The following is a 15,758-nucleotide window of genomic DNA, read 5'->3' as shown; positions in this document are numbered from 1 at the left end:
AGAAAATTGTTGACATTTTGTTTTCGCTGCATAGGAATAGCACAAAAATTAAAAATCTTTTTTTATCATACATAATTATTCAATTTAAACAATGCCTCATTGTTAACGTTCTCTGACGCTAATATCGAAGGCATTGAATAATCGAAATCAAGAATTCTCAAGGTAATTATTATCAGCATTTTTCCACGCAATTACAAAAGAACAAGCAATAAACACTCTTCTATAAGTAGCATTACAAATAGATGCAAAGGTTGGGTCATATGGCTTGGCACGAGCCTGTCCCTACTTCATTAATTACTACAAAAGGTACCTCATAAAAAAGAATGGTCCATGCTAAAGAAAAGAAAAACACTAACTCAAGAGAGATGAATTAAAAGTAAAATAATAAAATAAATATATCCTTTGTTCTTTGATTGTTGTCAAAAAGTGTGCTTTAAAAGGCGGAGGGGGTGGAAGAAAGGGATGGTGCTGCATTTAACGTTGTGATAAGTTAGATCTCAATCGTTCGATTCGGCCTTCCAGCGAAACACAATAATTATTGTTTGTCGCTCCCGTGTCGCAAGTTCTGCCAATTGTTGAGCTCTGTTATTTGCTTCAATCCAACTATCTATCTACTACTACCTCTACTTTGGATTACTCATACTTAATAATCGCGCTTCAACCTCATAAAGTTAGGGTGCCATGCTTGGAATGACCGATATAGTGTGGTCTCCCTTCTCTCAAGCGCAGACGATTACGAGCGTTTCGAATTTGTGGATTGTTCTAATGAAGAAAAGGCGGGAATTTCGTTCTATGGTATTCTAAGGTTGAATAATAAAAAAAAAGGCGATTATGAGTCATTTTCCACTTTTCTGGTATTGAATGTCTCATTTACATACTATTAATCTCAATTTATGTGATATTTAATAGCATGAAAAGAAAGAAAGGCTTTAGATTGGGAAAGAGCTTGCGAGATCCAGCTGGTTAATAATCAATTAAGGAGAGATATTTAATCTTTTTTTTTTCTTTCTTTTTAATCTGAAAAGAAAAACGCATGAATTTCGAAATTTAAAACAGTATAATTGCTTTTAATACGCACTCGTCTTTGTAGTATTAACATTATAGTATTTGTTAGGCAATGAGAAAAGGAAATGTATATATATGTAGTTGACTAAATACTACAAATTATTGTTAGAGTTATTTATTATCATTCTAGTATTTTAGCATCGATCAAAAGAGAACAGAAATCGAACAGCAGTTGAAGTCGACTTTAAAATAAATAAGTATTATCTTGCTTTCATGCAGTTTTACTGGAAAATTTTACATATTTAAATCTTTTCGATATTTCAAAACGTTATAAGCAAAGCTTGCATAAATCATTCATATTTATTTTCATGCTATTTTTTAAAGAGTGGTACTTAAAAAGTTGAAAAGTTGGTATTTTCCTAAATAACAGTATTTTTAAAAATATTTGATTCAGTGAAGATAATTTAATTTAAATCCATGATTGATTTTGAACGAAAGCTAGATACACGCAACGAGCTAGATACACGCAACGAGCAATGTTTATTTTAGTGTGTAAAAAGGAGAAGCATTGTCCTCATATCAATAAAATGTGAGTGCTTACTTTCTTCTGTGAGCGACCGTATATCCTTAACTACAGAAATAATGGCAGTTATACTTGTTATGACTTAAGTGCAAAATGTTTTTACTTGCTGTAATTTACCAATTAAATTATTCGTTTAGTTAGAACGAATAATGTAATTGGTAAAATCCTTAAAAAAAGTACTATTGCTGTTGTATTTATTAAATTATTTGCCTCGTACTAATTAATTTATTTTAAAATGTAATAAAATGAAGGACTTTTTTATTTCGGACATCACGAAAATTTACAATCTATACTCGAACTTAGACAATAAACAAAGGCTACATTATCATCCAGATGCTTGATATGTGTGTTGTTATTAATATTTAAATATAAAGTGGTTTTAAAAATTGAAATAATTGCTGTGTTAATTGACATTTATCGGTTTAGAAGTTAAAAGTTAAAAATAAAAATTATTTTAGAGCGAAATTACAAAGTTTTTTTAGTGTGATCTTCTTTTTTGAAAAAATAAATACAAATTATTATTGTTATTAATTTCGTGTTTTAATACCTGTAACGATATCAACATTATTTTTTTCCACAGTTGCAATAAGGGCAAGAGAAGGTGCAGTTTATGATATGTCATTTTAGCAACTCTTCTAATTACTTTTCTACACATTTAAAATGTAAAGTAAGACAAACATGTTTACATAAACAAATGTGTAATGGTAAAATTAATTATAATTTTCCTTCTTTTGGCGGCAAATAAATTGCGTAAAAGAAAGCTAATAAAAGAAAAAAAGAATCAATCCATTAAAACTTTTAGTGTTATTGTATGGTATATTTTATTTCTATTTCAATTTATCTCTTGTAAACATTCTTCTTAAAATGGCTATTAAAAGATTTTTCTAAATGTACCTTAACTTTTATTTCATTCATAAATCAGTTCATTGTTCATTGTAGACATTGAAAATGGTCGAACAGGCAATCCAACAAATCTTGAACTGCTAACAAATAACGGGTATGATGTCATACCAGAAATGGAAGAGTTTTTCCCACAAGACTACTGTTACGCACCGCTCAGAGATTCAAAAGTAACACCAGTATTGAATGGGACAAATCCGATATCACCGGCGATGAACGGTGCTAATCCAATATCTCCATCAATGAACGGTCCAGCGACCACACCAATCCCGGGTAGTCAGCCACCTTATATAGATGGTAAGTTCTTATGTTCCATTACCATTTCTTTCATTCATGTCCTGTACTGAGATTTTTCTGCATTCAATTAAAAAATCTATTTTATCCAATACATTGTTAGAAATTTCTAGCCACCTTATATAGATAGTAAGTTTTTATGATCCATTATCATTTCGTTCGTTTCTTGTCCTGTACTGAGATTTTTCTGCATTCAATTAAAAAATCTATTTTATCCAATACAATGTTAGAAATTTCCAGCCACCTTATATAGATAATAAGTTCTTATGTTGCATTATCATTTCGTTCGTTTCATGAACTGAGATTTTTCTGCATTCAATTAAAAAATCTATTTTATCCAATACAATGTTTGAAATTTCCAGCCACCTTATATAGATATTAAGTTCTTATGTTCCATTATCATTTCGTTCATTTCTTGTCCTGTACTGAGATTTTTCTGCATTCAATTAAAAAATCTATTTTATCCAATACAATGTTAGAAATTTCCAGCCACCTTATATAGATAGTAAGTTCTTATGTTCCATTATCATTTCGTCCATTTCTTGTCCTGTACTGAGATTTTTCTGCATTCAATTAAAAAATATATTTTATCCAATACATTGTTAGAAATTTCTCGGAAAAAGTGGTTAAATAAACAATTTATTTAGTTGTCATTTTACCATATTCAAACAAAGTAGTCAAATAACCGCAAATAAGATGGTATTTAAACTGTTAAAAAACCGTTTATTAACTGCTTTCAGCTAATACGGTTAAAGAACCAGAATTTTATCGCATCAACTAGGCTCAATGAAGCCACTTAATTCCTTGCTGATGGATATATATTATAGCCGAGAAGGCTAATCTGTCAATTTCATGACAGACAGAATTGAGATATGAATCCCAGCGTTGACACCACAATATTTCCTCTATTCCCGTCGCCACATGAAAAGTCTCTCCTGCACTGCCAAATTTTTGATCCTGGATTATTAGAATACGATGCTCTTATTTACGCATAGATGGCAGCACCATGTCCAGTTCCATTTTTTTGCGGTTTTGAAACCATGCTAGTTATAAATGGTTAAAAAACAGTATAGGTTTCGTTTTTTTTTACCGTACTAGTTGTAAACGGTTTCAAAACCGTAAAGGAAAAAAATGTTCTTTACTGTAAATTTTACGATTAATTGGATGAACAGACTGTTGCCGGTTATTTTACCGTAATTTTTAGAATGAAAATTCTGACAGTGTATCTATTCTTAATTGTTATCCAAATTAAAAATAAATAAATAAAAAAGACTTTCGTCTAGATGAAAAGAATTTCCTTTTTAGATAATTTTAACAATGGGTATAAAAATTCAAAATAATGTTTGATTTGTTGAGTTGCATTGTTTGATCCTCACGTCTTGACAAAAAATAATGAGTTGTCGGAATTTTAAACAAAAATTTTAACAATGTTAAGTTTCATAATGATTTATTCATGTATATTCTTTTTATAACATTTTTCTTCATCCAATTAAGTTTCAATTTATTTTTAATTGCTGTTTAAACAATAAATTGCAAAATAATAAAACTGGAAGAAAATTTTCCCTTCCGTTTGAATACAAAGAATTCATTTTAATATTTAAAGTTTTAACAATTGGGGAAAAATCAAATTATTGTTAATTTGTGAGTTATATCATTTGAATGTCACGCATAGGGGAAAGAAATTAAGAATTAATCAGGATTTAAAAACGAAATTTGAGAAGTGTGAATGATTACGCAATGATTTTGTTCATTTATATTGTATTATATTTGTTCGTATCTAAATTTATTCAGAATCCAATTAAGTTTCAGTCTTTTCTTAATTTCTATTCAAATAACAGATAGAAAAAATTAAATAAAAATGAAATTTGCCATTCGTATGGAAACAATGAATTTTATTTTAAGATAATTTTAACAATGGGAATAAAAATCTAAATAATGCTTGACATGTTGCATTGTGTTGTTCAATTGTTATTCCTTGCAAAAGAATTACGAATTTATAAAAATTTGAAAATAAAGTTTGAAAACTTCGTATATTCCATTATGATTTGTTCACCTATGTTCTGTTTCTAAGATTTTTTTTTTTGCCTTCAATTCAATTTCAATATATAATTAATTAATTTGATAATCAAATATTTAATAATTTCAAAAAACTAAAATAAGAAGAATATTTTGTTTTCGTTTGGATACAAAGAACTTTAATTTCATAATTTTAACAGTGGAATTCGATTTGTTGAGCTGTATTGTTTAATTCTCATACCTTGCCAAAAATCCAGAATTTATCAGTTGGACATTGATTTGGATTCTGTACGTCGTCTTGAATTTCCAATTTGTTATTTCATAACGGTTTGATCTTTTGTTACAAATTTTATTTCTCTATAAAAGCGGTACCCAAATGGCGTTTCAAGGAACTCTATGGTTCCATGGAAAGGTCACAGGGGTTCCGAGAGTTAGGAACCCTTTATGATATTCGAAACTTGTAATTAAATTTATATTCAAATAATAATCCGTTTAATGCTTCTGTTATTTTATGAGATTATTTAATTGAAATGCTTGTGAAGAAAGAAATTTCAAAACAATGTTTTTTTTAATTACAATAAAATGAATGTATTATGAAAAGGATATATGCATTTGTTAAAAATTTTTGTTGTATTTTTCGATCGAATAAAAATAACCAAATTCAACAATGAAGAGATATATTTCTATAATAACCATTCTCAACGTTTATTTTCATCGTATTTTTCGATCGAATAAAAGTAACCAAATTCAACAATGAAGAGATATATTTCTATAATATCCATTCTCAACGTTGAATAAAAATAACCAAATTCAACAATGAAGAGATATATATCTATAATAATAATTTTCAATGTTTATTTTCATCTTATTTTTCGATTGAATAAAACAACCAAATTCAACAATGAAGAGGTATATTTCTGAAATAACCATTCTCAACGTTTATTTTCATCGTATTTTTCGATCGAATAAAAATAATGAAATTCAACAATGAAGAGATATATTTCTATAATAACCATTCTCAACGTTTATTTTCATCGCATTATTCAATCGAATAAAAATAACCAAATTCAACAATGAAGAGATATACATATTTCTATTATAACCATTCTCAACGTCGAATAAAAATAACCAAAAACAACAATGAAGAGATATATTTCTATAATAACCATTCTCAACGTTTTTTTTCATTCTTTTTCGTTATTTTATTCCTTCTAAATAACGGAAACTATATTTTAGGTTAGGCATGAACTAAAATAAAAAATAGGAACTAGACTTGTGAATTCAAATGTCTAACATAAAACCCAATTTAAAGACTAATATTGATAAAACGATTTATAATGAAAAAATTTCAACCTTCATTCATTTTCTAAATATTTTACTAATTACAAAAATTTAGATCATTACATATTGTCAAAATAATTAATAGTCTTTCTTTTAATTGATGTGTTGACGACTGGCGATGAAATTTATTCATTAGGTCTCAGGGTTCCATCAAGAGAAGGTCGATCATTAAGGGTTCCACAGTTGAAAAAAAATTAAGAACCGTTATAACATAACAGATAAATAATATTTAATCTCTGAAATTTTTGTTCAAAATTTGTTTGAATTTTCATAAAGTATTATGTTGAAACCTATTATTTGTTTAAGTGTGATATTCTGGCATGTGGGCTTCATTTAAAATTATAATACAGCCTCAAACTTGTAAAATGCTGTTATAATATAATTAAAAAAAATGAAAGTTTAAATTAATAAATATGAATTGTTAGAAAGTGTTTTTAATATTTTTTTCCTATATTTTCTATTACTTATCACTCTTTTTCAATTAAATAAACTTTATGTAATTTAAATAAAATTCATTGGGCGGTTTTATTTTTATGTATAAAATGTTAAGCATTTTTATTCAGTTTTTCTGTGAAAAATACGAAGATATATTTTTTGTCCACAATCTTTTATTTGTTGCAAAAGCGTGACACAATATTTGCCCTTAATTTATCGTTACAAAACAAGTTTTTTTTTTAGAGAAATATTTTCGTGACAAATACAAAATATTTGAGCTCTTTTTTGTATCCTGTATTTTGAAAATGTCAAAACTGTAAATTCAATGTCAAAAGTGTATCCTTGTTCATTGATAATTTGCTACATTTGAAACAAACTTCTCTTTTTATCTGGTCTGAGTCATTTGAAATTCATTTTATGCTTAATCACTAAGGCTGATTCTATTTTATATAAAACTTTTTACAGATTTCTTTTAATTGACTTGGAAAAATAAGCGCTGCCAAGTTAAGATAAAGATTCTTAAGCTTTATTGAATTTAAAGTAAAGTCAATACAATTTTGGATTACAAACTAGATAAAATTGCGTATTGTATTTTTGGTGTTATGCATTATTGGATGTGGATTGTCAAATATAAGTACTACGTAGTTTTCTGTTTTTTGTAAAAAATACATGCCCTAGCCAAACTTATTCTTGTTGGGTATTATAACTTTTCGACCCCTTATTACAACGCTATAAAAAATTCCTGATCAAATTACGGCATGAAGTATCGGAACTTCAGGTTCATCATCCGTAAAATCCATTTCGAATTTTTTCACCGTGAATAAATGTATACTGTTAGAAAAGTTCTCGGAAATTTTTTTTAAATAACAATTTATTTAATTGTTATTTTGCTATATTCAAACAAAACAGTCAAATAGCCGTAAATAAGATGGTTATCAAACTGTTAACTTTGAAAAAAAAAACGTTTATTAACTGCTTTCACACAATACGATTTAACAACTAGAATTTTATCACACCAACTAATCTCACATAATGAATCCACTTAATTTTTTGCAACTACATACATGGTATAGCCGAGAGGGTTAATCTGTCAGTCTCCTGACAGACAGAAGTAGGGTTCGAATCCCAGCTTTCATACCAAGATATTTCCTCCGATTCCCTTCAACTTATGTAGTTTCCAGTGTCCTGCACTTCCCAATTGGGCTCTAGCACTTTCCAATTCCAAATACATAAAGAAAAGCCTAGCTCTTATGTGCAGTTAAATTTCTTTTTTACGGTTTTGACATCATGCTAGTTGTAAATGGTTAAAAAACCGTATTGTTTTGTATTCATGATTTTATAACTCTATTACTTGTAAATGGTTTCAAAACCGCGAGGATAAAAAAAATGTTCTTTACCATAAACTTTACGTTTAATTGGACACCGTTTATTTTACCATAATTTTAGAATGAAAATTCTTACAGTATGATTAATCGTTTTAAGATACAACAAAATTTGTTTCTTAATACTTAGTGTCTTAATTGTACAATAAAATTTCCTTCGCGCGTTTAGCTTTTTTCATGAAGTATTTTTAATTATTTTTATTTTTTTGATCATTTATTTATTCGCATTGATGTATTAATATGTATTTAAGTTCCCTGCTTTTTTAAACTATCATTTTACCATCATGAAAAAAAAAAAATAAGTAGGCACAGAAGTATTATAAACGACTATTTAAACGTAAATTTCAGCGTATATTTATTAAATATAAGAATACTCGCATTTAAATTTCATCAACAAGAAAAGTCACACCAAATATTTCTTTAACATTCGGTGTTAAATTTTCTAAATATCTGTTTATATTACTAACTAACAAACAGTAATAAGAATTTAGAACAATTTTTGAAATATTTTAACATTAAAAGTGAGGACTGAAAATTTTAATTATTAGTAACTTTAATGTTGAGAACAAATATGTTTTTTAAAATACATTATCAGCAAGTCATATTTTTGATCAAGAGCTAAAATATACACCAGGTTTTAATAAAAACTAATAAATGAAGGTAAATTTCCAAACATTTTAAAAATATGGTTATAAATTAGGAATTATTTCATACGCTAAAATTCTCAAAAGCTTTATTTTATACATTAATCTTGAGTAACCTAAATTTGATTAAATCTCTTAATATTAAGCACAAACAAGTTCAAAAAATAAAAGTAACATCTCTAACTAAGAAACAAAATGTGTTTTTTTTTTTTTTAATGCTGACTAACAAATGAAAATGATGTATATTCGGATATTTTAAAATATTATTTTACTAAAAATAACGAACAAGTAGTATTACTACTCTCAAATTTTGAATAACTTAAACTTAATTGAATATTTAAATACTGGAAACACACAAGTTTTAAAGAAGTATGAACCAGATAAGTAATTTTCTTGACTGAAAGGAAAATTTTTTTTCTTCTTTAGCTTCATTTTATTTACTATAACCAGATTTATTTCGGATTATTCAAGAGATTTAGCACAGTTTTTATAAAAATCAAATATTCATTTTTATTTTTATTTGTTATCAAATGTGGAGTATGACAAAACTAAATAATAAGTATGACAAAACTAAATAATAAGTTTGTCAAAACTAAATAATAAGTATGACAAAACTAAGTAATAAGTATGACAAAACTAAATAATAAGTGTGACAAAACTAAATAAGTTTGACAAAACTAAATAATAAGTATGTCAAAACTAAATAATAAGCATGACAAAACTAAATACTAAGTATGACTAAACTAAATAATAAGTATGACGAAACTAAATAATAAGCATGACAAAATTAAAGAATAAGTATGACAAAACTAAGTAATAAGTATGACAAAACTAAATAATAAGTGTGACAAAACTAAATAAGTTTGACAAAACTAAATAATAAGTATGTCAAAACTAAATAATAAGTATGTCAAAACTAAATAATAAGCATGACAAAACTAAATACTAAGTATGACTAAACTAAATAATAAGCATGACAAAATTAAATAATAAGTATGACAAAACTAAGTAATAAGTATGACAAAACTAAATAATAAGTATGTCAAAACTAAATAACTATGTCAAAACTAAATAATAAGTATATCAAACTAAATAATAAGTATGACGAAAACTAAGTAATAAGTATGACAAAACTAAATAATAAGTATGACAAAACTAAATAACAAGCATGACAAAACTAAATAATAAGTATGACAAAACTAAATAATGAGTATGTCAAAACTAAATAAGTATGTCAAAACTAAATGATAAGTATGACAAAACTAAATAATAAGTATGACAAAACTAAATAATAAGTATGACAAAATTAAATAAGTATGTCAGAACTAAATAAGTATGACAAAACTAAATAATAAGTATGAGGAAAACTAAATAATAAGTATGACAAAACTAAATAATAAGTACGATAAAACTAAATAATAAGTATGACAAAACTTAAAAATTAAGAAGAATGAAAGATAAAAAAGCTACATAAAAAAAAAGGCAAATGCTCATCCCCTATAAACAAATGACAAAACTAAATAATAAATAAGACAAAATTTTAACTAGTATGACAAAACTAAATATTTTTCTTGACTTGAGGAAGAAAAATAAACCTCCAACATTTTTTTTCTTTCTGTTTCATTTTATTCACAGTAACCAGATTTATTTCGGATTATTCAAGAGATTTAGTACAGTTTTCATCAAAATTCATAGTGTATTCCCTAACACACCTTTTCCTTCAATCTTTCTCATTCATTCACACCGAATTTGATACGGAAATATACTCCAACGATTCATTCATAGAGTTCATTACCGCTCACTATAAAAAAAAATCTTTTCAAAAAAAGATAAAAAAGAAAGACAAATGCTCGCCCCCTACAAACAAAATGTGGGGGAGTTGACACAGTGGAGGAGTTTCCTCAGCTTCCGGCCGGTGATCACCTGCCACAAAAGCCAGCCCGCGACCGGAAGCGGTGGAGGAGGGGAGGACCCAGAAAGGGGTGAAAGGTGCTTTCAAGTCCACATAAACTCCGGAAGCGGAGTTGAGAGGAAACTATCAAGAAGTAAGCATCATATTCGGTTTTGCCACAGCCTTGAGTCTGGCGAGTTTTCAGTAGCTGTGGTGTGCGTTTCTCTTGGATATGATTCTAGCCAAGATCGCGTGATTTGGAAATAAATAGCCGTTTATTTTCCTTATCAGATGTTCTACTCTTCATTGTTATAATTTTGGGTAAGTTTTTATTTATTTTTATATTCTACACCGTTTTTACTTAAGTTAGCAAACGATTTCCTGGTGAATTATTTGGATCGAGATTAAGTTGGCGTAGGAATTAAGAACGATAATACTGGATTTTAATGAATTGTGTGAATTAATTTTTGATCTTTTTATTTTTATGAATTTTTCCTGGTATATTTTTAGTTCTTGAAGAATTAAAATATTATGTGTAACTTGGAATAACTTGGACTTATAAAACAAACTTGGACTTATTAGAATAACTTCGTGCCTTTCCGCTAACATTCTGAAAAGGCAGTAGCTCAATTCCTAAAACTAACTTCACTATTTTAACTATTTATAAATTACGAAACAAGATTGTACTTTCTTGATTGAAAAAAAATATTAACGTTTCAGCTGTAAAGAGAAATTTTTTTTTTAAGGAGGCTTATACTTGGTCTCAGAATTTATGGAGTAAATCTGCAGCGCTACCTTCATAAATCCAAATTTGTTTGCAACTTTAGCGCATTCAGAGAGATATTGTTATTGAGAAAATTTAGCTTAATGTACCATATTAATGTAGCAAAGCAAAAAAATTGTGTTTTATACAATGATACTTTAAACAAAGCGGAAAAAATCTTTATATAGTAAAATTCTTTAACCTTTATACAATAACATTTAAGGCAAAGTGAAATAAGTCTTGGTATAGCAAAATCCATTATACAATGATACTTAAAACAAAGTGGAATAAGTCTTTATATAGCAAAATTCCTTTATACAACGATACTTAAAACAAAGTGGAATAAGTCTTTATATAGCAAAAATCCTTTACACAATAATACTTAAAGCAAAGTGGGATAAGTATTTATCTAGCAAAAATTCTTTATAGAATGATATTTAAAGCAAAGTGGAATAAATCTTTATATAGCAAAAATCCTTTATACAATGATACTTAAAGCAAAGTGGAATAAGTCTTTATATAGCAAAAATTCTTTATACAATAATACTTGAAATAAAGCGGAATTATTGTTTATACAGTGGAGCATCGTTTATACGACGCTGTAGGGACCACCGAAAAACGTCGTATAAACGATAACGTCGTATAATCGATTTTCATTCCTAAAACTGAAATTAACTCTGTTTTCAGTTTATTTTAATGTTTAACGTGTTGATTTACGTAAATTTCTAAATTAGACAAAGCAAAACAAACAAATAACCAAGAAAGAAAACTGCAATTTGAATGTATGTTACCTTTAATTTTATTTTCTTGCGATTAGTCTCTACAATGCTTTGAATAGCGAGTTGAACTTACTGTTTTCTAGATGCAATTTTAGATTTCTAATCACGGCCAAAATTATGGCTGAAGCGCACTTGTGCAATTTGCAGNATTTTGTTTTGGCTAACTTATGGAGCTTCGGCACATAATCTGACTTTAAGCTTGAATTAAAATTTCTTTTTTGATGTAATATATCATAAACATGTCTCGTAGAAAGATTAGATACTACAAATGTATATAATCAGAATCACTAACGTATAATTTTAACTCATATTTATATATACAGGGTGCATAGCGTTTTTAAAAAGTGCTTATTTTCGATTTTCGTTTTTAAAAGCGCTTGAAGGTGCTTTTTTCATTGGGTGTTTTTAAAAAGTGCTTAATTTTCCCTTTTTCAAGATGAGATTTTTCCTTTACTATGTTGATTTTCGCTTCAAATTATGCAGAAAGACGCAGTGCACATTGTTTTATTCATCGTTTTCAGAATAAATTTAACCCCAATCTATTTCGGCTTATTTTATTGCCAGTCCGTAGCGTATGAAAACGCCATTAGTTTTACATGATTCAAAATTTCATGATTTTTGACAATTGTCAAAAACAATGCCAAAAGTTTTTTTTTTTTTTTTGACAAGACGGTTAAAACAAGGAAAAACCGTCAATTGCCAAAAACTTTCCAACCCTGCCTAGTTATATTTTTTTAAAGTGCTTAATAATATTTTTTGAGTGCTTGAAAAGTGCTTAAAAGGTGCTTATTTTTTGTTGAATAATTTGGCTACTCACCCTGATATATATGTATTGTGGTTTTTTTAATATTGTCAATGAAGTATCTTTTAAGACATATTTTAATTCACTCAAATGGTTGGTTACCATCTGCTTCTTAAAAAATAAAAAAATTTCTATTGCATAAAAAAATTATACGCACTTGAAACAAGGTTTCAATTATTTCTTTTCAATCAATCTAGATCAGATTCGCGTATAAACCAGCTCAACCGGGAAAATGTCCCGAAACCTTATGGTTTTTAAATTAAACCATGTTGTAGTGAACCATAGAGTATCATACAATCAAGACGTATAATCAATTTGAATATAGATTAACTTGTGTAACGTATAATTAATATATGTATACTATCCTATTACGTAACATCGATTTCAACAAAGATTGATTAGTATAACGTATAATCAATATACGTATACTGCAGTTTAACATAATATAAGTATATTGATTATACGTACTAACCAAGATAAATTTACATGTTTCAACTTCGCACCATATTATGGTTGCAGAAAATTTGAGTGATATTGTTTATAATTGTAGTAATTGCTCTGCAATATAAATTCTTTTCTTAATTATCTTTAGTAATAACAATAGTATTAAGATATTCTTAAGAATGCCCAAATATAAATGAATCAATACAATTAAAAGTTAGTGGCACAGCACTGTAAAAGAAAAATGTAGCACTAAAGCTTTAGCAAAAATATGTCTTAATAGCAGCGAAACAAATGTAATCGAATTTGAAGACCCCATGTACTTATTGTGTATAGTGGCATCCTCAGAATTGTAATAATTCTGAGAATCCATCTTCATTTGTAAAAATAAACATGGCAAAAAAGGGTTGATTACCGATCTGAAGACATTCTTTATTTGTGAAATAAATTTGCAATGAAAATAAATGTAGTGAACTTTTATCGAATTAAAATTTATTTTTGGATATTTGATTGATATAAACGTTTTGAACTTTGTCACATTTGAGGATGATGTGCCATTTAGACCCTATTCAATGTTGAGCACCTGAATATTCAATGGTTTTTGGTATATGGTTTATTCAATGATACATGGGTTTTCGAATTCGACTATTTGTTTCGAAAATCTTTGTCACATTTGTGCACAATTTTGAGAAAAGTGTTTTTATAATGAAGATATCTTTCTAAGTAATGCGAAGATCTGTAGAGGATGGAAATAAGTAGCTTCACTATAGGGAGCCATTTTAAAAGAAATTTGAAACCATTAATGGACCATTCAAAAAAAATAATTTTTTTTTATCGGTAAAAGGGATCCTTGGCAATATATTTTATGGTAGAAACCAAAAATTGGGAAGAAACCTTCACCAAGAATTTGGATGAGAAAATGAAACTTTCCCGGAATGTTTATTTTGGAAAACAGAATCAATGACGTCTTAAATTAATAATTTTTAACTAAAACTCCTTGAAGAACATGTTTTTTGTATGTCCCCCACCAAAACAGAACCTCGTTTTTACATATTGCAAAATTATCAGTAGATTTTTCAAAATTTCACAAAGACGGAACTTAAAAGAGTAGATTTTTTTCCAGTTTAGCGAAAATGGGTTTTCACTTTAAATCTGTAATAGCCCTTGATAACTAAAGTAAGATTCTCGAGATTTTTTCAACCAATTTGGAATTATATTAATTGATTATATAATTACTAAAAAAATAGTGTTTTTTTTTAAACAGAAGTTCTTTTAGGGTTAATTGGGCTAAAAATAACGTTTAGCACTACAAACGAGCTATTTTTTTAAAAATAAATTTTTCTGATGGTGTTATAGAAGAAAGTGCATTCTATTTAAGGGTAAAATAAAAGATATAATAGTTCGATAGTTGTATTTTGAAATTTCTTGGATTATTTTGCTTAACATTAGAAGAAACAAAATTTAATAAAAAAACTCCAGGTTTTATAATAGGTAAACTTTTCTGTATTCGAAAGAAAAATAACATATTTTTTCCCGTCTATACCATAAATATAGAATTCGATTTCCTTTTTTCTGGGACCCCCTCCTTATCTTTGAAAGAACCCTCGAACTTGGGACGTGGGGGGTCCTTATCTATGGGTGACCCCTGTCTTCCGATTTTTCTGAGAACACGAATTCACTATTCGTTCCTCTATAACTTTAAATATATTCATGAGTATGAAAACAAGCAGAGGAAATTAACGATTTTTGATTAATTATAAAATTTTGATAAACATTTAAAAATTTTCTTTCTTTATTGTATTTTATAACATATTATAAAACCATATGTCTTTACTAAAATCACCAAGTTTTATAGTGTTTCCATGGTGCTAGAAATTCTGGTAGTTATGGCTATACTTTTTTTTTCAGTGTAATTACGTTCCTGAAAAATGGAATTACATGTTTGAAATAAAGAATTTTATTAATTACCTTTTTTCCTTAGCTGTTCAGGTCAGTCAGAAAATCATTATAATTTTTTTTAAAAATAACTAGTGCACAAATGACCAACATGAAACAGATAAATTCACACTACATTGACCTACACTAAATAAAAAAACATCAATAACATCATGTTAAAAAAAAAAAAGATTAGTATCAAACGTATACCATATATGTTTTTGTATATCTTTAGATCAAATATTTTTTTTTCTTCTTTAATTATAAAGCATATTTTGTTTTGGCTAACTTATGGAGTTTATGATGCTATACAATTTCTTTTACATAATAATAATAAATTAGTTTAAAATAATAAATTTTATAATTTCCAACATTTTATGGTATTAACCGATAATTTTGTCTTATATCAATTACAAAACCATTATTATATATTACAATAGGGTATTTGTGGCACTTATTTTAAGCTTTAATTTTTGACTATATAATAAGGGGAGGCAAGTAAGTTAGATCAACCATACCTTTTCACCCTAAGTAATTGCTCTGCAAT

At 27.5% G+C, this 15,758-nt stretch overlaps 1 protein-coding gene across 4 annotated transcripts in view; it reads left to right on the top strand.

The window, feature by feature from the left end:
• LOC107446306 (protein C-ets-1) overlaps nucleotides 1–15,758 on the top strand; it is a 179,895-nt gene that overhangs the window by 126,991 nt on the left and 37,146 nt on the right. For all 4 annotated transcript variants that reach the window (XM_021145115.3, XM_021145116.3, XM_021145117.3 and 1 more), the window contains one exon: nucleotides 2,528–2,785. In XM_021145115.3, coding sequence (XP_021000774.1) covers nucleotides 2,528–2,785 — 258 coding nt within the window. The remainder of the gene's footprint in view (nucleotides 1–2,527; nucleotides 2,786–15,758) is intronic.

This window comes from Parasteatoda tepidariorum, chromosome 2, assembly GCF_043381705.1.
Source record: "Parasteatoda tepidariorum isolate YZ-2023 chromosome 2, CAS_Ptep_4.0, whole genome shotgun sequence".
NCBI classification, from domain to species: Eukaryota; Metazoa; Arthropoda; class Arachnida; order Araneae; family Theridiidae; genus Parasteatoda; species Parasteatoda tepidariorum.
Note: the sequence above shows the minus strand (reverse complement) of the source record. Positions and strands in the feature narration are given on the sequence as shown.